Source organism: Ahaetulla prasina, chromosome 6 (assembly GCF_028640845.1).
Source record: "Ahaetulla prasina isolate Xishuangbanna chromosome 6, ASM2864084v1, whole genome shotgun sequence".
NCBI lineage: Eukaryota > Metazoa > Chordata > Lepidosauria > Squamata > Colubridae > Ahaetulla > Ahaetulla prasina.
In genome coordinates this window covers 30853828-30876873 of record NC_080544.1, presented here as the reverse complement: position 1 = coordinate 30876873, position 23046 = coordinate 30853828, and the positions used below count along the sequence as shown (strand labels likewise).

Here is a 23046-nt window from a genome sequence, read left to right as displayed (position 1 = left end):
TTAAGAAATGCCTAAAGCCCTGATTGCTTTCTTTTCATCCATTTATTTATTTATAGGATTTATGTGGCTGCCTATCTCATACAATTACTAGGCTGCTCATGGCAATTCATAAAAACAAAGGTACCCTCCCTGCTAGGGTATCTTAAGATATTCTTGTCTATGACTTCCTTTTATGTATTTCTAATTTCTCTGGTTCCATTAAATTATTGCACCCAGTCTCCCTTGCTTCACAAAATGCCTCTTTAAATATGCACGTGAGAGCAAACATAGTTTTCCTTTAAACGCTTTTCAAGATGCATTTTTTCTAGGGTCTGCCACATTTAGTTAAGCTGAAAATGCATTTGCTAGCCCTTTTGTTAGATTATAAATAAGCTATTCATGCAAACTTTGGAATTTTGTGAGTCCCTAAGATAAGGGTGCCGTAGAAAGCAGATGATACAAAGCCTGAATACTATAAAGCATTACAGAGATGGTACAGTATAAAATACTGTAGGTACATAAATTCCAATCTGTAGTTCATTGCTATAAAAACCTATTGGCTGAGCCCATTTCTACATTCTGGGAGGGTTTCTAAGTATATAGATAAGCCACATCTAAAGTGATTTTTTTTAACAGCCTAATGTGATATGTGCACTAGTACTTCGTTTAAAGTTTTGAATATGCTAACAATATGGATTAGTGCACAGATTACTGAGATCTGGAGTGGATTACAAATTAGAAACCGGCCTTAATCCTTCCTATCCTGGTACTCTTTAAATGTGGTAGACTATGACTCTCTCTATTCAACCAAGCAGTCAAAGCCCATACAGACTGTAAGATGATGGGATCTGAAGGGTAGGGAAGTCTGGCTAGATACGTTATCAAGACTAGAAGTCGTAGCTTACTGTTCCGACACAAACCAGATGGTAACCCAGGAAGCCCTTGTTTTTGGATCCTGTGTTATTTGAGATTGATACGATCAATTACCCAATTCAGATGATACATTAAAACAAATTACTTCTGCTCTATGGAGTCCTTGATGCTCTCTGACCTTGATTGTTTGCTTAGAGTTGCTTCATTTCTGATTAGGTAACATCCTCAGTGCTAGTAATCAAACTCCACAGTCAGTCAAAGTTACCTAGTTGAGTAATGAAACCTCTGCAAGCAAATGTCTATGGAGATTCTCAGTCATCCAGGTCTTGGTTGTCCCAAAGGTGCTTTTTTTCAAGAGGCAAATGGACTTTCTGGTTGCCATCTATCTCAAAATTGAACAGCCCTCTCTCTCAACAGAGGGGGAGGGATACGACATGATCTATCTCCAGTCTACAACACAGTCCTTTCAACAGTTCCAAGAAGGTTCCACACCCATTTGCACCACTCAGGTGACCCTGAGGACACAGATAAACCTCCAAGTGGCCTCAACGACTCTTTAAAAGAATGTAAATGACTAGCTGTCTGCAAGGAGTACAAATCCTTCCATTCCCCACCATCAGTCAAACTGGAGAAGCTTCTTGGATGAGAAGTGAAACTTCTTCAAAAAAACCCCAAAAAGACCAGTTGACTCTTGGGGGAAAAAAAAGCATCTTTGGAATCTGTAAGCAAACAACCAAGCTTAGAGAGCACTAAGGACTCCATAGTTTAACCCAATACTACATACATTCTATTTCTGGTTTGTTTAGCTGCTCATATTACTGGGAAAATTCAGAGGATGTTTTCACAAGCCACAACATCCTGCAGATTTGCCATTCTGAGCTAACAAGTCCATAGTTTAAAATTATCAAAGGAATGCTTTTAGTTATATGGGCTGGTCTATAATATCATGTAAAAGGCAACAAAGGTCAGTTAATTGTTTGATTGCCACATTTGTAGTACCGTATATACTCGAATATAAGCCGATCCGAGTATAAGCCGAGGTCCCCAATTTTACCCCAAAAAACTGGGGTAAACTGGGGACTCGAGTATAAGCCGAGGGAGGGAAATGAGGCAGCTACCGGTCAGGGAAAGCCTCCCTCCCTCAGCCGAGAAGGCTGGCGGCTCCCCCGCCCCGCCCTCTCACTGCACCGGCAGGGCTTCCCCGCGCTAATGCAAAAGCCCGCCAAGTTTGCACCATCCGGTATAATGTGAAAAAAAGAAGAAAAAAAAAAACTCGAGTATAAGCCGTATATACTCGAGTATAAGCCGAGGGGACGTTTTTCAGCACAAAAAACGTGCTGAAAAACTCGGCTTATACTCGAGTATATACGGTATATTGCTTTTATTATCTCATTACACAGCATTACTGATATACTTATTTTAATATAAAATCAGGCTAGCACAATTAGTCAAGAGATATATTTCTGAAAGGAAAGGAAGGGTGAGAAACTTACTGTGATTGCACTAAGCCATAATGAAGTTTATTAGTTTTGGCTTAACATGCTGTATGAATGAGCGAACTGTACTTTATGTAATAATCAATGACTCAACAAATATAGTGGGGCACAATTTTGTTTTTTGTTTTTTTTCATAGAAAAGTTTTATTTTTACAATCATATCAAACAGCTCATCCAATGTACAGTTATATACAATTAGTCGGGCTTGCCCAGTCACCACCCCCCTTTTTAACACTCTTCCCTCTTCTACCTTCTTCTACTTTCCAGACCTTCCTCTCCTTCTCTTATCTACATCCTCTCCTCCCTCCACCCTACACCTTCCTTCTCCCTCTTCCTTCCTCTTCTCCTCTTTCCTACCTCCTACTCTCTCCTCTTTTCTCCCTCCCCACCGTTCTAAAATGGTAACTGGGCAGACCCGACCCTACATTAATTATATTTATACATCTTCAATAATCCCTGTACATTAACCATCACTCCATCCTCTACCTCAACCCCCAATTCCCTCCCCTTACCCCCACCCCGACTTCCCAGAACAAAATGCAGGGTATCAAAACTAACAATCATAATCCAAAATAAATCCTAAATTATAATCTCTAGTCACTCTACACATAATCACACTCTCAATTCCCCTCTCCTTCAGAAATATATCTAATACAAAATATTTCCTAAATTTACTCATATGCTATTCGATATTTTTTTATCTGATACTTATTTTGAATATAATCAATCCACATTTTCCATTCTAAAATATATTAGTGGGGCACAATTTTGTAGTCGGCCAAATTCATTTACAAGATTTTGTAACAACCAATATTAGAGTCTTCAGTCAGGATGCATTTAGTCCTGGCTTATTTCCTTTACTGAAAATAGAGTTCCTCACCACTCTAATATTAAATTCTCATAATACCCATGACTAGGAGGATTTGGGATTTACTAAAATATTGACCAGTTCTATGCAACAGAGATTCAATTAAGTAGTTTCCTAAAGTAATATAAATGAGCTCCGATTCTTGAACAAATGATCCAAAACAGATACAAATTACCCTAGAAAGACAGATTTCTGTAATAAGTTTTCTGTGTATTAAGCTATAAACACAAATATGTTCTTTTTATTTTATTAAGGCAAAGGGTTATGTTTGACAATCCTGTTTGAACCATAACAACATAAGGGTCCCAACCCACTTAGGTCAACAAACCTTGATTGCTATTCAAAAAATATGTCTTTCTCAACTCTTCATAAGGATTTTCCCTGGAACACATTCACTTCCCCAAAAGCATGTTAAGCAAAAGTATCTAATCAATCAACACAAAGTTTTAACTTTAACTCCAACCTTTTCTTTTACCTGCATTTAAGGACAACTGACAACTCATATGGATAGAAGGAGTTGCTTCCAGAGAACCAGGGTCTGAACTTGAGGGAAAGAAAGCTGGCAGCCTGGATAGAAATATCCAATTTGAGCTAACAAACTGATGTTTTTCTAATGATTAGGTTGGACCTCTTTGGTGTGTGAACCCGCAGAGCTGCCAAGAATAAAATTGTCTAGAACTGTTTTTTGTTTTACAGTATCTTTTTTTTTATGGGGACGCGGTGGCTCAGGGGCTAGGACATTGAGTTTGTCAATCGAAAGGTCGGCAGCTCGGCGGTTCGAATCCCTAGTGCTGCCGTGTAATGGGGTGAGCTCCCATTACTTGTCCCAGCTTCTGCCAACCTAGCAGTTTCGAAAGCACATAAAAATGCAAGTAGAAAAAATAGGGACCACCTGTGATGGGAAGGTAACAGCGTTCCGTGCGCCTTTGGCGTTGAGTCATGCCGGCCACATGACCACGGAGACATCTTCGGACAGCGTTGGCTCTTCGGCTTTGAAACGGAGATGAGCACTGCCCCCTAGAGTCGGCAACAACTAGCACGTATGTGCGAGGGGAACCTTTACCTTTACTTTACCTTATCTTTTTTTTTAAGGCAATTTGCCGTTTTGATATTTTTAGATTATTCTATGTACTAACTGGTCAACAAGAATGAGTTTTCCTTCCACATTATAAATCAGAAGATCATAAGCTTCCCTAATCTGCTGCCAAAGCCTTGGGTGTAATCTCTAGAAGTCTTCCAATAGGTACTGTTGAACTGTTAAGTTTTAATGTGACAGATAATAAAATTTAATTATTTCTTACTTCCTTACAATATTGTTACCTTTCTTTGGCTCCAATGGCAGAAAATATATGTAAATGGAACGTAACTATTTTTATTTATCATCTGTATCCTGCCTTTATTTTTTTTTTTAACAAATAATCCAATGAAGTGAACATATTCAACACATTTCTCCTATTTTCTCCATAAGAACTCTGTGAGGTAAGTGAGTTGGGCCGAGACTGTGTTACTAGTTCAAGGTGACTCAGTTAGCTTTCAGATGACATTAAAAATCACTGTCCCTTATCTTTCTAGCCTTAACCACTTAGTAACTATATAAAATTCATACAAACTAAATTAAATCCAATTTAGTTTTTGTCTTGCCTCTACCTTCTGTTTTAGGAATGGCCCTCATGAAAAAAACTTGCATATAATCAAAAGCACAAATGGAGATGTTACTGAAGGTCATTGTTCTGTTGTCATTATAAATATTTTAGGACAATAGATATATTTTCTGCATTCCATTGTAGAAAGGTTCCCTCTCATTTGGAAACTGGGAAATAATGAGAGAAAATTCCCCTTCCCAAGGATTAAACTTTCACTTAAAAGGCTCCAGTGTTTCCGTTTAACCAAATTTACCAAGCTCCGGTGGTTTTGGAGCGTAAGAATAAAGCATCTGTATTTCAAGAAAAGTAATAAAGCCAACATGTAAGATACAGATTAAGTACACAAAGCAGGTAAGGTTGAATCTGCATATGAAAGCCAGAAATCATTAACCTGTTAACAGGATGAGCAAAGAAATAAAGAATTACAGTGGCAGAAAATGGGACCGAAGGCTATTGAAGTGTCTACTCAAACTTCCCCTACCAATTTTACCTTAACTAGTTCTAGTTCTAATAAAAGAGACTATTTGTGGCTCAGGGTTGAACTGAAGTGTCCTTGGTGCTCCCTGAGCTTGGTTGGTTTTTTTGCATACATTTCATTACCCAAAGTAGGTAACACCATCAATGCTAGACATTGTTGGTTCTAGTTATCCCAAGACTTTTTGGCCCCATCCTGAATCTCAGATATAATGGGCAAAAATATGCTCCTACATTCTTTTGCTGTGGGATTTTCCAGCTCAACCATCTAATTGGAGACAACAAAACTTCTAACTTCTCCGCATTAATTTCACCCTCATCTCTTGTTGGAAGAGGATGATGGTTTTAATAGTAGAATACTTATAGACCACCCAGCTCACTCATAGCCCCCTAATCTGCTATAGTTTTACAGTCAGTTCTCAGCTTATAACCATAACTGAGCCCAATTTTTTCGATGCTGAGCGAGATAATTATATGAATTCTACTCCATTTTATCTTTCTTACCATAGTTGTTAAATGAATCACTGCAGTTGTTAAGTCAGTAATACAGCCATAAAGTGAATCTAGCTTCTCCACTGACTTTGCTTGTCAGAAAGTCACAAAACTCGCATAACCCTGGGACACTGTAACCATCATAAATATGAACTAGTCCCCAAGCATCCAAATTTTGCTGATGAGACCATGGGGATGCTGCAACAGCCGTTAAATGAGCATATGTCACTTTTTTCAGTGCCACTATAACTTCCAACGTTCACTAAATGAACGATTTTAAGTTGAGGACTACCTGTACTTGTTTTATGTAAACATTTTAAGAAAATAAGTAGAAGTACAATAAGTAAAACCTCTTTCCTCTCTGCAAACACCACTAACTATCAATTTAAAGATCTCTTGGGTTTCAGTACGGAGCAGGGACGGGGAACTATGGCCCATTTTTTGACTTGTGGACTTCAACTCCCAGAGCCAGTATTTCAATCATCTGATTCAGTTTCCATTCTGTATAAATGCAGTTCATCTGAGCACCAAAATCATCCATGTGGTTCCTGTTTTATTGTACTGTGAGTTAGACAGAGTATGTAGGTCAATATATATTCTCCCCTTACTAGAGAGATTGCCAGGGAGGACAGATGACTTTATGTAGGCTTTCTCCTCTGAGACTCAAACCCGGCTACCACGCGTGCAGTGGCAAAATTCTGTGTCGCTGCAATGTCCACAAGAAAAAATTGGTTACAGAATTATAAATGTCAACTTGTACCAATTTTTTGGAGATATTTATAACAATTTTTGAAAAAATACATTTACCCACATACTTATTGGCTCTCCACTCATATAAATTAGGGAGTGACACTAACGGTTTGAGATCATGTATTTTCATAACAGGGATGCTATTATTCATGATTAATGCCAGTATTATTTTTAATTTATTGTATGTCTATTGCTGGTCGATGACGGTAATAAAGTTTATATTCTATTCTATCCATGTGGTTCCTGCCAAATAGATGGAGGGATTCTAATCCAGTATAAAAAATGCCTCTGCAGGTAAATATGACCACGCTTCAACAATTATTTCTTACAATATTTTACTTATTTGTTACATTTATATCCTGCCTTTTCTCCAGGAGTTCAAAGCAGCTTACAAGAGGATCTCCCTTCCTTTTACTCCCATAACAGCAAGCAGACGTGATGAGGAAGATTAGGCTGAGTAACTAATGAATGACTAAGGCTTCCTGGCACAATACCTTAACCTCTACACCACTTTACGAAATGCTTTTTCAGCAAAATCAAACAAAGTTTACCATAAGCCTCTCTTAATTTTTTAATAGATGCATTTAAATCTAAATGCATCATGCCTTACAAGAAGTTTATCTTCTAAGGATGCTATACTTCCGTGCCCGAAGCATTGAAGTGCTATTGCCCAGGGTATGTCCAGTTGGGGCTCTTTTCATGTCCCGTTATGTTACTGCAAAGTGATACCCTTCTATCTACTTGAGATCGCCCACTTTCAAACCACTGAGTTGGCAGGAGCTGAAGTGAGTGATGGGAGCTCACTCCACCATGGGGCAGCCACTGGGCCACAAACACAAGCTTGCTAATCATCTGACCAGTGTCATAATCACCTGAGCCACTGAGTTCCGGCATCTGCTAGGACAGTGATGGTTAACCTTTTTGCCGTTGTTTGCCAAAAGTGGAGGGAGCGCGGGGGTGGGTGGGTTGTGCACTCATGTGCCCACACCAATAATTTACTCCCCCCCTCCGCGCATGCACGCATGACCCCCCCACACACTTCATTTTGGGCCTAGCAGGCCTCCCTGAAGCCTCCCGAGGCTGGAAACACCCAGTTTTGACTTCTGGAAGGCCTGTTTTTCACCCTCCCCAGGCTCCAACAGCTTTCCTGGAGCCTGAGGTGGGCAAAAACGCCCTCCCAGAGCCTCTGCTCTGCTCTGCCTTGTACTTACTGGCATCCAAAACGGGCCGTTTGGCGACTCCTGGGAGGGGAAGGTGTGGCATGGGTGCAGCCAGCCAAAAACCAGCTGGCCAGCGTGTGCATGCATGCTGGAGCTGAGCTAGGGCAACGGCTCACGTGCCCGCAGATATGGCTCTGCATGCCACCTGTGGCATGCGTGCCATAGGTTCGCCATCACGGTACTAGGATGATCAGATACAATAGGGCACAGGGAACTAGATCCTAAATCAATGCTTAGTTGAGTTTTTGTAAGTAAAGCTCCCTTTGTCCCCTACTCCAAATACATTTGAAATAGTCTCTGTAGTTATCAGTCTCCTTGGGAATAAGAATTCATTCATTTCAGTTTAGGCTGGAAAGTGTTCTTAGGAAAGCTTGCTCATCAAGGAAGGAAAGGCCAAAAGGATGTTGAACTTTACTCCTAATCTCTGTAATTGAAATATTGTTTGATTTAGAATTGAACAGGATTAGGGTTAAAGTCTTTTTTTTTTCTTATGTGCTCTGTATTTTCCAACTACGTGGCTGCTCCCTGCCTCTCTGCCTCCCTGCCACAGTCTCAGCAAAGCCAATTTTGAGCATTTTCTCAATGGGATGCTATTCAAACAGCAGAAAGGCAACATTAGCTTTGATCCATTAGTCCTTTCTTAGTCTTCTAGGTGTAGCTTTATTACCACCTTGACTCTGTAAGTTACACATTCTAAGTCACTCAACCCAATTGTGCTTTATCCTACTTTATTAAAAAAAGATCCAAATTACCTAATCCTTTCCTATGTCAGGCTTATATTTGTTCAGAAATATAAAGAAGAAATGGACACAGTGAATAACATAACCTAAGGCAGCATTATGAAAATATATGCTAACATCTTGTATTTACACTGCCATCAAGTGTTAGGAGATAGAATACCCTATGTTGAAAGCAAAATGGATAAAAATTGATTTAAAAAAAAAAACAAATTTAAAAAATCGGATTTTTAAAAAATTTAAATCAGATTTTTTTATTTTTAACGAATTTATTTTAATAAAATGCTTTTGGAGTAAAAATGTAACTAAAGATAGATTTCTATTTAAGATACATTAATAATTTACAGTTGTTTATTAAACATGAAATGGAGCTTAGTTATGTAGCATGAGGCTGTATATGCTGCAATATTTATATTTATGGTAAACTCATTCAATGAATCCAAGCTCTGCAAGCTGAGATAACATGCACTTCATTGATCCATTCACACAATTTCGCAGTAACTGTGAGATAAAGCATAAAACAAAGTTCAGGAATATTCCTTTATCCCATTGTTTTGCAAATCTATGTACAATACAAACTCTATGACTGAAGAGAAATGCATCTGTACCTGTCATTTCACATCCATCATGGCAGTGCCTGTTAGCGGGCATCCACTCACCTGCTGCCTGCCATGTCCCTCACTTTGTTGTGTCACTGCCGCATTGCCAGCCGTCCCATTAAAGTGAATGGGACTGTCAGTGAGTCAACAGTGGTTCAGAGGAGGAGCCACTGGGGGACAGATATGATAGCTGCTCTTTAAAAATTATGATTTAAATCGACTTGATTTAAACCAAGCCTTTTTACTAGTGATTTAAATCATGACTTAAATTGTGATTTAAATTGACTTGGTTTAAATCAAATCCACCCTGGTTGAAAGTCTCATTAAAACCCAAATAGCGGTGGAACAGTGTGTACACAACTCGTCTGTAATTCCAGCCTTAAATGGTTTCAATATAAACTGAGGCCAACACATATACAGCATTCCTAATCATAATTGAAAGGCTGGGAGTATTTTGGTTTTTCTTTCTCAAGTAGAAATTCACCCCTTCATTCCATAGCTTTCTGAAAGCACTATGGCTACATTAATATGTTCCCTGATTACCAAGGTTTAACACAGCCTATCTACCGTGAATCATGACAAATTCAGCCAACTAAGCTTAGCTTCTGTAATCTTTTGGCTTACTATTCTTCAGAGAGCAGCTTGGAAGCAGAAACATTCTTTGCTGCACATCCTTCCTTTCACACTGCATGTTTGAACAAACTCCACCATGACTGTGCTGTGAGAGCTTCAAAGTTATTGGACCATAAATGGAACGAAGAAGCCAATCTGCATACAACAGCTATAAGAGAGACAGCGGAAGAGGTGTAGTATCAACGTTTTACTTGTACTCAGGTTAAATGATGGGTATTATTTATTATTTATTTATTTACATTAAATAATTTTACAGGGTAAAATTGATTGGTATTTGTAAGAATTCAGGATCAAAATGGAAACAGCCAAAGTGGTGCTGCTTCTAGCCCTGGTCTCCACTCTTCATCCATAATGAAGGCAAGGGCAATTTGAGAAGTTGTGAGCCATACAATTGATATGTACAAAACCCTGTTCCAATAGTCATTGTACCACAGCACCCACTTTGCAGTCAGGCTTAAACGTTCTGTATATGCAAAATCAAGCCTGTTAAATAGTGTAGGCAACTCCTGAGAAATATACACCATGCATGGATTTTTCATGTGGGCTTTAACAAAGAATCAAAGGTCAGAGCCTCTAGTCATAGACTGGGCTAGAATTTTAACTGCAGAAGAAAGTGCAGGTAATCCTCGACTTACAACTGGTTGCTTAGTGGTTCAACAGATTTCCCCCCCCCAAAAGATAGTTATCATCTTCAAGAGCCCCCCCCCTCCCCCCCCCGATCACACGATCTCATTTTGAGCCCTAACATAAGCAACCCATTACATAAAGTCTATTTAGAGGACACTTGTCCCTAGTACTATTATGAATGCTGGTTATGTTCCTGAGTCATCCGCAAACTCAATCATCTTATTAATGCATAAAAAGGATAAACAACTTTTATGTTGGCATCTATATAAAAACCCAACAATTCTGGAACTTGTCTTTTATAAGATATATTCCCACAGAGGAAAAAAAGATCCTTTGGACAACAATTATGCCAACATATGGACCTTATTTCCATAATTTCCCAATCAATTAATTGTGAATTATTTCACACTCACTGGCAATTTACTTTTTATTTTTGGTCATAATATTTATTTCAAAGACTTCCAAAAAGGTAATTTAAAAAACTTTTCTAAAAATGTAATTAATTAAATTATATCCACTACCTTTTATGATTCAAGGTCCTTTTTTATTGATCTTCTCTATTTATTTAGGATTAAGTGCCTACTGACTGGCATAAAGATTGATCCTTCTAGCCATCCATCCATCCATAGTAACTGTTGACCATGACATGTAGCATCAGCTTTAAACTGTTAGCAGCATTATTTCCAGGGAGTGTTCATGCAATAACACATGAAATTTAAATATACCAAATAATGCTTCAATTAGGCATAATAGTTACTATTCAATAACATGTTATGTGCTGGTTAACCATTTAGGTAAAACTTAGGAATCCAAAGTAGATTTTTTATTTTGGTGATCAATGTATTTATTAGTATTTGTGCCTGAACGTAAGAAGATACTGTGTAATAAGGAAGCCATTAAAGGGTTTACAGTTGGGATATTTACTGCTGTCTTGATTTGGATCTGCGGCATTTTTATCTTCAAAGAAACAAATTTATTAGAAGTGATAATTAAATAAGGTAAAGGTTTCCCTCGCACATATGTGCTAGTCATTCCTGACTCTAGGGGGCGGTGCTCATCTCCGTTTCGAAGTCGAAGAGCCAGCACTGTCCGAAGACGTCTCTGTGATCAAGTGGCTGGCATGACTAAATGCCAAAGGCACATGGAATGCTGTTACCTTCCCAGCAAAGGTGGTCCCTATTTTTCTACTTGCAATTTTTACATGCTTTCGAACTGCTAGGTTGGCAGAAGCTGGGACAAGTAACAGGAGCTCACCCCGTTACGTAGCACTAGGGATTCAAACCACAGATCTGCCGACCTTTCGATCGACAAGTGCAGCGTCTTAGCCACTGAGCCACCGCATCCTCCCTCATTAAATACCATGAGGCAAATACAACCATAAGTAGTCATTATAAGTACCTACCGTGTTTTCCCGAAAATAAGACCCTGTCTTATATTTTTTTGAACCCTGAAATAAGCGCTTGGCCTTATTGCCATGCGCTCAAAAGCCCAATTGGGCTTATTATCAGGGGAGGTCTTATTTTGAGGAAAACAGGGTATTACTGATCAATCAATTTGTTATATACATTTTAAAGACTGCATAGAGTAAGGAGTTGGAGACCCCCTATTTGCTTAAACAGTGGGAAACTGCTATAACAGCACTTTAAAAAAATCCTGTATGTTAGATTATGGCTTATTCAGCACAAAAAAAATAAAATCATACTTTTGTTTTTAAAGTCTTTAAAATGCTATTAATTGTTGGATAGAAATTCTAGATACAAATACATTCAAGTGGTCAGAGCCAATTTATTGCTATCAAGTATCAATCAGCCCATCTATTATTACCAATTATCAGTCCCAAAGTAATGTTCCCCTCCCCTTCAAAAATACCTTTTACTCTCTGAAACTGCCTTGTCCAAATTTTTGAAGATATCTTGGAAAAGTACGCAGCTGGACTGACTGTTAATATTATATCCATAGGCTCTCTTCCAATACTGTTTGAGATCATTCAGATACTCAAGTGCCTAGAAAGAAATATTAAACATTCTGTTGAATTAAAAATGCCAGTTTAGATGTGATATTCTGACATTTCACATTACATGGCTTAGAGATAATACAGGTAAGTCCTCAACTTACAACAGTTCATTTCGTGACCAAAGTTACAACATCACTGAAAAAAGTGACTTATGCCCATTTTCATACTTACAACCGTTGCAACATTCCCATGATCATATGATCACAATTTGGATGCTTGGCAACAGGTTCATTTTTATGACGATTGCAGTGTCCTCGGATCATGTGACCAACTTTCTGACAAGCGAAGTCAATGGGGAAACCAGATTCATCTAACAACTGTGTTATTAAATTAACAACTGCAGTGACTCACTTAAACACTGTGGTAAAAAAAGGCCATAAAATGGGGCAAAACTCAAAATAAATTTTGGGCTCAATCGTGGTCATAAGTTGAGGACTACCTGAACTTAACACTTACCTTGGCATCTTCTTTGTTGAACAGCAAACACCAGGGGGAGCTAATGTTTTTTATACTCAGTCCAAAGGAGCAAGTAAAAAATGCCACTTGAACCAAATCTGCAGGGAAAAAATAAGATAGCAATAAACTAACTCAGTTTTTAAGATACTTATTCAAAAATGGCAAGATGAAAAATTCAACTTCAAAAAAGGAGAAAACATTTCTTTACAATACTACCATATCAGTGAAGAAAAAAGGAAACTGAAAAATTAATCCAGGGATAGAGCCCTACAGAGAAACAACTTGATAGTAGAACACAAAGTACCACAAACCAAGTTGTTACATCTTTTCTCAGACAACTTGCAATTCCGCTGAATGTATAGGGCCACACAGAATTTATTGGTTTATCTACAATTTCTGCATCTACAATTTGCAGTCAGATGTCAAGATGTATAAAATGTAAAGTACGAACTGGCAGATGTTTAATATAAACTTATCTATATTATTCATAAATGATATGCAGATGGTTGTTAAGAGTTTGCAGTGAACTTGTTTGATTAGTATAAGCAAAAACCGAATTTTGATAGGTCCTTATTTTCTGGAGATGCTTGCAAACTTGGTTCAAATGCTTGTCCATTTAAGCTGCAAAGTGTGAAACCTGAAACTTAATATATTATCTTTTCTACATTCTCATACGTAGGCAGACACTAACATACTATACAAAATAAGCATGTATACTATATAGGACAACATAATTATTTACCTACTTTTGTACTTACTGTATTTCCGGTCATTCATGATATTCTAATTAAAAAGCCCACTGCTTATACGTTCCACGTTGTTACTCTGATGAATTTTAAGATTTTTCTCCTATTCGGGTTTTTGAAAAGACAGTGATCCTAATATCTGTAGCGTGCATATACTCAAGCCTTACTAAACGGAAGTAAAAACAATGACTGATGGCAAAGATAATATTAGTTATTAGCTACTCAGCTTGTTAGCAGTGAATGTTCTACAGCAGTTACATGTTTGGGGATTGAATTACCTGAGCTTTGCATGAAAATTGCTGATAGATTACTTCCTTTCTGTCCTCCACACCTGATCATACAAAGCCTTTCCAACCAGTGGGACTCAATGGTAAACATCTGTCTCCTCTCTCCAGGCTACCACATAAACATGAATCAAGTTTCAGTTTTTACTCTTGGTGGCAAGTGTGCAGGTAGTCCTTGATTTTTGTCCATTCATTTAATGACCAAAGTTATGACTGTGTTGAAAAAGCTACTTACAAGCAATCCTCATACTGACAACTATACCAGGCCCCATGGTACGTGATCAAAATTTGGGTGCTTGGAAACTGATGTGTATTTTCAATTATTTTTTCCCAAACGCCATCACTCTGCTAAACAAATAATTCCCTCAACACTGTCAAACTATTTATTAAATCTGCACTACTATTAATCTTCTCATCGTTCCCATCACCCATCTCCTCCCACTTATGACTGTATGATTGTAACTTTGTTGCTTGTATCCTTATGACTTCTATTGATATAGATTGGTACCTGATTGCTTATTTGTACCCTATGACTATCATTAAGTGTTGTACCTTATGATTCTTGATGAACGTATCTTTTCTTTTATGTACATTGTCTTTATGCACCAAGACAAATTCCTTGTGTGTCCAAGCACACTTGGCCAATAAAAAATTCTATTCTATTCTATTCTATTCTATTCTATTCTATTCTATTCTATTCTATTCTATTCTATTCTATTCTATTCTACTCTACTCTATTCTATCCTATCCTATCCTATCCCTGCATCCTAGGATCACATGATCAGCGCTTGTGACCTTTCCAGGAAGCTTCCGACAAGCAAAGTCAATCAGAAAAGTCGTATTTGCTTAATGACCATGGGTGATTCGCTCAACAAGTGTGGCAGAAAAGGTCATAAAATCATGTATAACTCACTTAATGATTGCATCGTTCTTGAGGGGAGTTCCTTATTAGTTGTGGTCATAAGTAAAGGACTACCTTTGTGCATATGAAACATAGTACCCAGAACCAGGACACTTTGGTATTGAAGAGGTTCAAATTCAAGTGGTATTATCATGTTCAACATTTCATGTCCACCTGATCCTTATAATAACCAAAGACAGATAGCAAACACAATAAGCTTCAAAAGTTCAAAGACTGAGTATTACCTGCATTTAAGTCGTCTGCTGGTAGACACAAAGTATGTGCGGTTTTATTCACTATCTTCATCATCTCAGGTCTTTCCTTAAAGGCGTCAACCTCATACAAGGCTGTGTCGTTGTCTTCAACGTCTCGTACAAATTTTTCGCAGTGATCAAAAAATCTCATCAATTTATCATTGATTTCAAATGTTTCTGTCAATGTAACTGAAAATAAAAGAAGTCTTGTTAGCAATTTTTTTTATTTCATCATTATGTGATCACATTGCTGTTGTAACTACTAGTGTACACTTAAGAGAGTTAATTTCATTAAATCGGTTATGTAAAAATTTCTTCTCCTAGTGATGAAGATTTCACTATATATCCATTGAAGCATTTCCAGCATCGCTGGATGTAGCACAAATAGTATGATACAGTTAATCCCTGGATTATGAGTGTTCCCTTAGTTCGAAGTTATGCGATCAGTGCCCCCTAGTGTTTATGAACAAGTCCCGAAACTATAAGTCTTGCAGCACTACTGCAGTTGTTCACCCTTACGAACAACCAGAGGCTCTGCAACATTCGTCCTGCACTTTGCCGGCCAAATGGAAGTTAGGAGGGGCGGGTCCTATTCAGGCCTAAACGGAGTTCCATTTTGGCCAGAAAAATGTCGGCCTGCAGAGGCCTAAACAGAGCATCGGGGGGCGCATGTGACTGAGAGGCTGGAGAAGAGACAGCTTGCTAGATCTTTGCATGGTAAGTGACCCAGTGTGGCAGGCTGGGGGGGGCAGGCAATTGTGGGGAGCATGAGATATTTCAGTGGGTCGGGGAGGCCTTGGGTGGTCTTAAGTAGATGGCCTGTTCCATAACTAGCCCCCCCACCCATGGCCTTCCCCACCATGAAATACCTCATGTGCACTTAATAAGCCGCACATTCAATTAGCGAATGCGTGGGCGAAAGGAAGGAGCAATTGCGTTCAAGGTATGAAATTCACTCCCACGACTCCTCGGGTTACGAATGGAATGGGCAGGCTCCATTACATTCGTAACTTGAGAACTATCTGTATTAAAGTGCAATGGTATCATATCAATTTAATATTCAATATTAGGAGAATACACATGGACCTCAATGGCCATCTGGCAAAAACAAAGAAATCATAACTCAGTCCAACATTTTAGTTTTCCATGCAAGATCCAGGGGAACTGGAAGCTAGTAATCATTTGTTGCAACTATTATAATTGGTATCTTAATCTACCCATTGGTATTAACTGACTGATCACTGGAAGTGGTTGACTATCCCGTAACACTTCGATGCAGAATGATACATCCACATGGAGGGAAGTTACATCCACATGGAGGGAAGTATGCAGTGGAGTACCCCAAGGCTCTGTTTTAGGCGCAGTACTCTTCAACATCTTCATCAATGACTTGGACAAGGGGATAGATGGGGAACTCATCAAATTTGCAGATGACACCAAGCTGGCAGGAATAGCCAACACTCCAGAAGATAGGCTCAAGATACAGAAGGATCTTGACAGATTTGAACATTGGGCGCTATCTAACAAAATGAAATTCAACAGTGAAAAAAGTAAGGTTCTACATTTAGGAAAAAAACACAAACCCAAAATGCACAGGTACCGTATATGTGGTACCTTGCTCAATAGTAATAACTGTGAGAGGGATCTTGGAATTCTAGTGGACAACCATTTAGATATGAGCCAGCAGTGTGCAGCAGCTGCCAAAAAAGCCAACACAGTTCTGGGCTGCATAAACAGAGGGATAGAATCAAGATCACGTAAAGTGTTAATATCACTTTATAATGCCTTGGTAAGGCCACACTTGGAATACTGCATTCAGTTTTGGTCGCCATGCTGTAAAACAGATGTTGAGACTCTAGAAAGAGTGCAGAGAAGAGCAACAAAGATGATTAGGGGACTAGAGACTAAAACATATGAAGAACGGTTGCAGGAACTGGGTATGTCTAGTTTAATGAAAAAAAGGACTAGGGGAGACATGATAGCAGTGTTCCAATATCTCAGGGGCTGCCACAAAGAAGAGAGAGTCAAGCTATTCTCCAAAGCACCTGAGGGTAGAACAAGAAGCAATGGGTGGAAACTGATCAAGGACAGAAGCAACCTAGAACTAAGGAGAAATTTCCTGACAGTTAGAACAGTCAATAAGTGGAACAACTTGCCTGCAGAAGTTGTGAATGCTCCAACACTGGAAATTTTTAAGAAAATGTTGGATAGCCATTTGTCTGAAATGGTGTAGGGTTTCCTGCCCGGGCAGGGGGTTGGACTAGAGGACCTCCAAGGTCCCTTCCAACTCTGTTATTATGTTATGATACTTAACAGTTGCATATAACTATTATTGAACATCTTTTGCTTATTATTACTTGATTTAAATAAGACCTTCTATAACTGAGCCTTGAGCTCCAAAACAACCCCTCTCCCATAATATCTTATGAAATTGTTTGTTTCGAGAAAGACAATAAAGTACTCAAAAAGATGGAGATCAGATATTTTACGTTGAAGGTGTAAGAAATTTGAGGGGTTCACTGAACTACCTTATATCATTTAGAACAGGTAGCCCTTGAATTATGACTACTTATTCAATGGCTGTTCAGAGTTACATTAGCACTGAATGAGGGGGACTTACAACTGGTCCTCAAGAGTTTCAGCCATCGTGATGTCCCTGCAGACCTGTGTTTATGATCTGGGCACCTGATCCTGGCTCACAATTATGTTGTAGTGAGCCATGATCACATGATCGTGATTTCTGACATTCCCAGCCAGCTTCCCACAAGTAATGTCAATGGGGGAGCCAGCAGAAAGTTGAAAGTTGCTCTTGTTCTTGCCAATTATTCACCTGACCATAGTCTGTAGCACTGCCTGTGGCATATGACCACATTCCATAGCGCCTACCCGTGGCACCCCCACTCCTTCTACTTGCTTGGACTCCTGGCTCTTCCTGCTTAATGGCCTGTATGATCCTGGGGTTGCAATAGAAAATGGGACTTTGGGATTGCAGTTCCTATCCTGTTTCCCCAAAAATAAGACCTCCCCTGATAATAAGCCCAATTGGGGTTTTTGAGCACATGGCAATAAGGCCAAATGCTTATCTCAGGGTTCAAAAAAATATTAGACAGGGTCTTATTTTCGGGGAAACACAGTAAGCAATGTGGTTACGTGATATTGGGCTTTATAATCATATGGCTGTCACAGGGATAGTGCATTGTCTACATTAGTAGATTTATGAGAAAATCTTTGAATGTTAATAAAGTTAGTGCAATGTTGAATTATATACCAAAACTTTGGGATTTGACTGTTTATTACGAATTGTGAATGTATCAAGCATTGATGGTAGCAGAAAGAATACTAAGAAATTGTAAAAAAAAAAAGGGGGGGGGATTATCCTGCTATCAAGGAGTAGTTGTTGGAAATGTGTGATCAGCCTGTTTTGGGGAAGGCAATATTGTTTACCAAAAAATAATAATAATTCCGGGCCCAAAGACTGGATGATAGGCATCCAATGGCTTGGAAGGAGAGGAGCAGGTTTGAAACTACTGGCCAAAAAGAATGCAATCAGAAGTGGCAACAGCAGCAGGTCCAGCTGACCAAGCACCAGGCTGACTCTACTGAACAACTGATTGGATGGAACAATGCCCTAACATAGCAACTAGGCCTTAGAATGTGATGGTGCTGGCCCCTCCTCTATCCAGAAGTCCAGATAGCTTGGCATTGTCCAACTTGAGCCAAGTGCCAGACCAAAAAAGGACTTTTTCAAACTGTGCTCTTGGATTGGACAACCTGGTAGCTGCATGGTAGACCAGGTTTTACGCTGTGATATGGTCATGGAGCTATCTGCTTCTACTATTTGCAATGGTTGGCTGCGGGAACTAGGTGTACTTCTACAATTTGATTCTTTTCAGTATTCTCTGTTTAGCCATTCTGTGGCCTACAGACCTGGATAGGGCTAGGTAGACTGGGCTAGGTAACTGCAACCATCAATTCCACACTTTGTGGCACCTTACAGGAAATTTTGCAAAGGTACAAAAGATGTTTTTAATCACAATACAGCAGCCACTTATATAGCTTCAAGCTGCAATACTTTATGGAGCTGAAGGTTAAGTGTTACAATTTCCTTGCTTGAAATGTCTTAAGAGTACTGTTTCTGATGATTTGCACTGCCATGGTGACTGAATGGGAATGCAAAGTTGAACTATTCTTAGACACACTCATAACTCAATCTGTAAGTTTTAAGCAAAACAGTAGCCTCCTCTGGAACATATTTAAGGAACACTGGTTGTAGTACATTAATCACTTTTACTTTTAATTAGGTAGTCCTTGATTTCAGGGCATTCATTTATCTATTGTTCAAAGTTACCACGGTGCTGGGAAAAGGGACTTATAACTGGTCTTCACACAATATGACCACTACAGCATCTCCCACAGTTATGTGGTAAAAATTCAGGTACTTGACAACTGGCTTGTATTTACAATGATTATAGCACCTCAGAGTCATGTAATTGCCATTTATGACCCTCTCCCAGATGGGTTTCTGACAAGCAAATTCAATAGGGGAAGATTAAGGTTTGCTTAATGGCAGTATGATTCAGTAATGACCATGGTGATTTGCTTAACAATCAAGGCCGCAAAATCAGCCACAAGTCAGTTAATGATTGCCTTGCTCAGTGATGGAAATTCCAATCCCAGTTGTGGTCATAAAGGCTGTTTATCTTGAATTAATGTTAATTACTGCTTGATGAAGCCACAGTTGCTGGGAAAGAGGCAATTGTTAGTCATCTCTCAATCTGGCCTGGTCTGTCCCCAGCTCTTGCCATGTGCAAGAGGAACAAAGCAGGGATTACATTCTTTTTGCTGATGTTTTTGACTACTTTTCAAAGCACAGCAGAAAATGAAAGATTGGCCTAAAATACAGTCACCTGCCAAATTGGTGAAGAAATTAACAATATATCATTAGATATACATTGCCACATTTTGTAGCTATTGAATCCTGCTCTCAAAATTCTGTCATTGCCACCGTTTCTCAAAACTTACAGCTGTTTTCTATCTTCTTTTCCAAATACGTCAAAGGAAATAAATCAAAGACATGCCACTACGATTAAAGATGCTGGAACCTTAGTTACAGGTTTTATATCCTTCCTGTTCCATCCCGACACAAAACACAGACTTATAGAGATGGAAAGGATAATTTAGTCCAGCGTTTTTCAAACTTGGCATGTAGGCTGTTGGAGAATTCTAGGAATTGAAGTACATGCATCTTAAAGTTGCAAGTTTGAAAAACTTGATTACAGCTAACAACAGGCTCTAACATCAAAATAGACCTGACAGATGATTACTCTGCTTCTGTCTGAACAAATTTAGTGAAAGGGAACCCATTGTCTCCCTTGAAAATTGATTCTACTGTTGAATGCTTTGAGATGTTTCTTAATATTTAGCTAAAATCTGTCTTCCTGTAACTTAAGAACATTACTATGCTCCAGAACAATTAAAAACAAATCTTAACCTTCTAAATGAACTTGACAAAAAATGTTGCTGTAACTTTCCACATTTGTCTTTTCTTAAGGCTAAATGTACTCTCTTCAGAGGACTTCTTTTCAAGTCACCCGATCATTCTTCTCGATTGCTCTAAGAATAGGTAATAGTATTCAAAGGTTGAAGTCCAAGCAGCACAGAATATATTGAAGTACTCTTTCCTGAGACTTAGAAACCATACTTCAGGTTCGGAAGTTTGTAATAGCCAGTTTGGATTTAGTGTTTAAGGCATCAGGCTAGAAACCAGGAGACTGTGAGTTCTAATCCTGCCTTAGGCATGAAAGCTGCCTAGGTGACTTTGAGCCAGGCATTCTTTCTCTGTCTAACCCATCACACAGGGTCGCTGTAGTGGATAAAACAGGAAGAAAAAGGAATACTAGGTATCCTAAAGGTGCTTTTTCAGGAGACAATTGGACTTTCTTGTTTTTTCTTTGAAGACGTTTCACTTCTCATCCAAAAAGCTTCCTCAGCTCTGACAGGATAGTGGGGAATGGAAGGATTTATATTCCTTTATATTTCTTGCATTCCCCACTATTCTATCAGAGCTGAGGAAGCTTCTCGGATGAGAAGTGAAATGTCTTCAAAAAAACCCAAGAAAGTCCAGTTGCCTCCTGAAAAAGCACCTTTGGGACAACCATATCTCTGGATGACTGAGAATCTCTCCAGTTTGAGAACTAGGTATGGGCACCATCTTGAATTATTTATAAAAATATAATAAAAGTGTGATAAAAATCAACATAAATACTTCTATTGAAGCCACCTCACACTGCTCACTCATATGCATTTTTCCAACCTACATCTAAATATTATTTCAACATCTGCTCAGTAATACCTTTATAATTATTACTTAAATAAAGTGTAATAAGAATGTATGAAAATATACACGAATCTCATAAAATCCTCTCCACTCTAGGTCTTGTTAACAGGACAAAATAAATAAAAAGTGAATATAGACATATAAACACTATATTTTTCTGTTCCCTAGTAGCCAGATAACTCCCTTCATGGAGAATTTAAATTTTGAAAGTGTAATGTGAAATGCATTTGAAGGAAGATTAGATCTGGGACTCTGTGTTCCAGATGTTGTAGTCCGTCAGCAGCCTATGGAGCTGGCAACAGAGTCAGACAGTGATGAGGCTGAGGTGAATCCAGGGCCATCAGGAAGTGAGGTACGGACTCTAGAGCCTCCAGAGACTGACAGTAGTGAGGCAGAGGAACAGGAGGAGCCTGTTCCTAATGCACACATGAGAACAGCTGCCAGAAGGCAAGAGCAGCTCCAGCACGAACAGAGGGCAACTCGGAAGTAGAGCCAAGAGATGATTGGCCCCTCCCATTAAAACAGAGCAGCACAGGCGTTTTAGTTTTGCAGGGAAACAACGTCGTAGCTGCGTCTTCTGCTTCGTATACGTCTTTGTTTTTGTGGCCTCTGGATGTTTGCCAGGAAGGGCCTTCGGCAGTTTGCCTAATTGGACTAAGGTTTGTGAGATAACTGAGGAATTTGTGTTGGGAGGCATTTGTTTTACTTAAGAATTGAACGATGCTGGGAATGAAGTAATTCCCAGCTGTTCAAATAAAGTTTGTTTTTCCACGGACTAAGTTTATTACTATCTACTCGGGCCTGGTCACAACACAGGTCAACATTTAACTACTATACCATGCCGGTATTTTCTGCGACTATTACCTCAGCTTCCAAAGCTATGATATATAACATAAGGTTAGAAAAGTCAACTTTTTGCTGGCAGGAGACTGCATTTAATATTGTGGGTGACTGAGAGCCATGATGAGTGGGTGATGATCCAAAGTAAATGGAATCAGAATTTTCTCTCTCCTCCTCCCTCTAAGCTTTAAAGGGAATTCAGGGCGTGTTTGTACGTTATATTGACCTATTTTAGAACATACCCTGCAGATTTTTGTTTTCTTTGTTTTACAAGAAATCATACCACAAGTGTTAGGAAAGCAATGGTCAAAGGTGGATCTGAGGATCATCAAAACCAACCAACTCCATCTTATCTAACCTTTTCTCCCAGCACTGGATAACTGCAAATGAGAACATTGAGAATGTTTCTGTGATAGAATACTTTGGATTATGGAGCTTGCATTTAGCTAGAATGATTAACATTTTTAAACTGCACAGCTAGACGGCAATGTATAGCCTGCAGGCAGTATAAATACAAAAGAACTAATTCGGTGGTTCCTAAATTAATAGCATATTCAGCGCATTAATTTAAGAGGTACTCAAAGACACATCATCTTTCTTAAAGGAAAGAGATGGCAATTAAAGAAGGATCAGTATGGAAAGCATGGAAAAGAGGAGCATCACATATTCATTAAGATGAGCCCCAAATCAGGATTTAGAAAGCAATGTGAAAGCAGAGGATGGCTAGAGATGAAACAAGGCAGTGGTGGGTTTCAAAAATTTTTACTATGGTTCTGTGGTGGCCGTGGCATGGCTTGGTGGGTTTTGCAGGGGAAGGCTACTG

General features: G+C 38.9%; 1 protein-coding gene across 1 annotated transcript in view; it reads right to left on the bottom strand.

The window, feature by feature from the left end:
* MINPP1 (multiple inositol-polyphosphate phosphatase 1) overlaps window positions 1–23046 on the bottom strand; it is a 30553-nt gene that overhangs the window by 2131 nt on the left and 5376 nt on the right. The window contains exons 2-4 of the mRNA XM_058188133.1: window positions 15038–15235; window positions 12862–12959; window positions 12261–12394 (exon numbers count right to left, since the gene is read on the bottom strand). Of these exons, the coding sequence (XP_058044116.1) occupies window positions 12261–12394; window positions 12862–12959; window positions 15038–15235 (430 nt within the window). The remainder of the gene's footprint in view (window positions 1–12260; window positions 12395–12861; window positions 12960–15037; window positions 15236–23046) is intronic.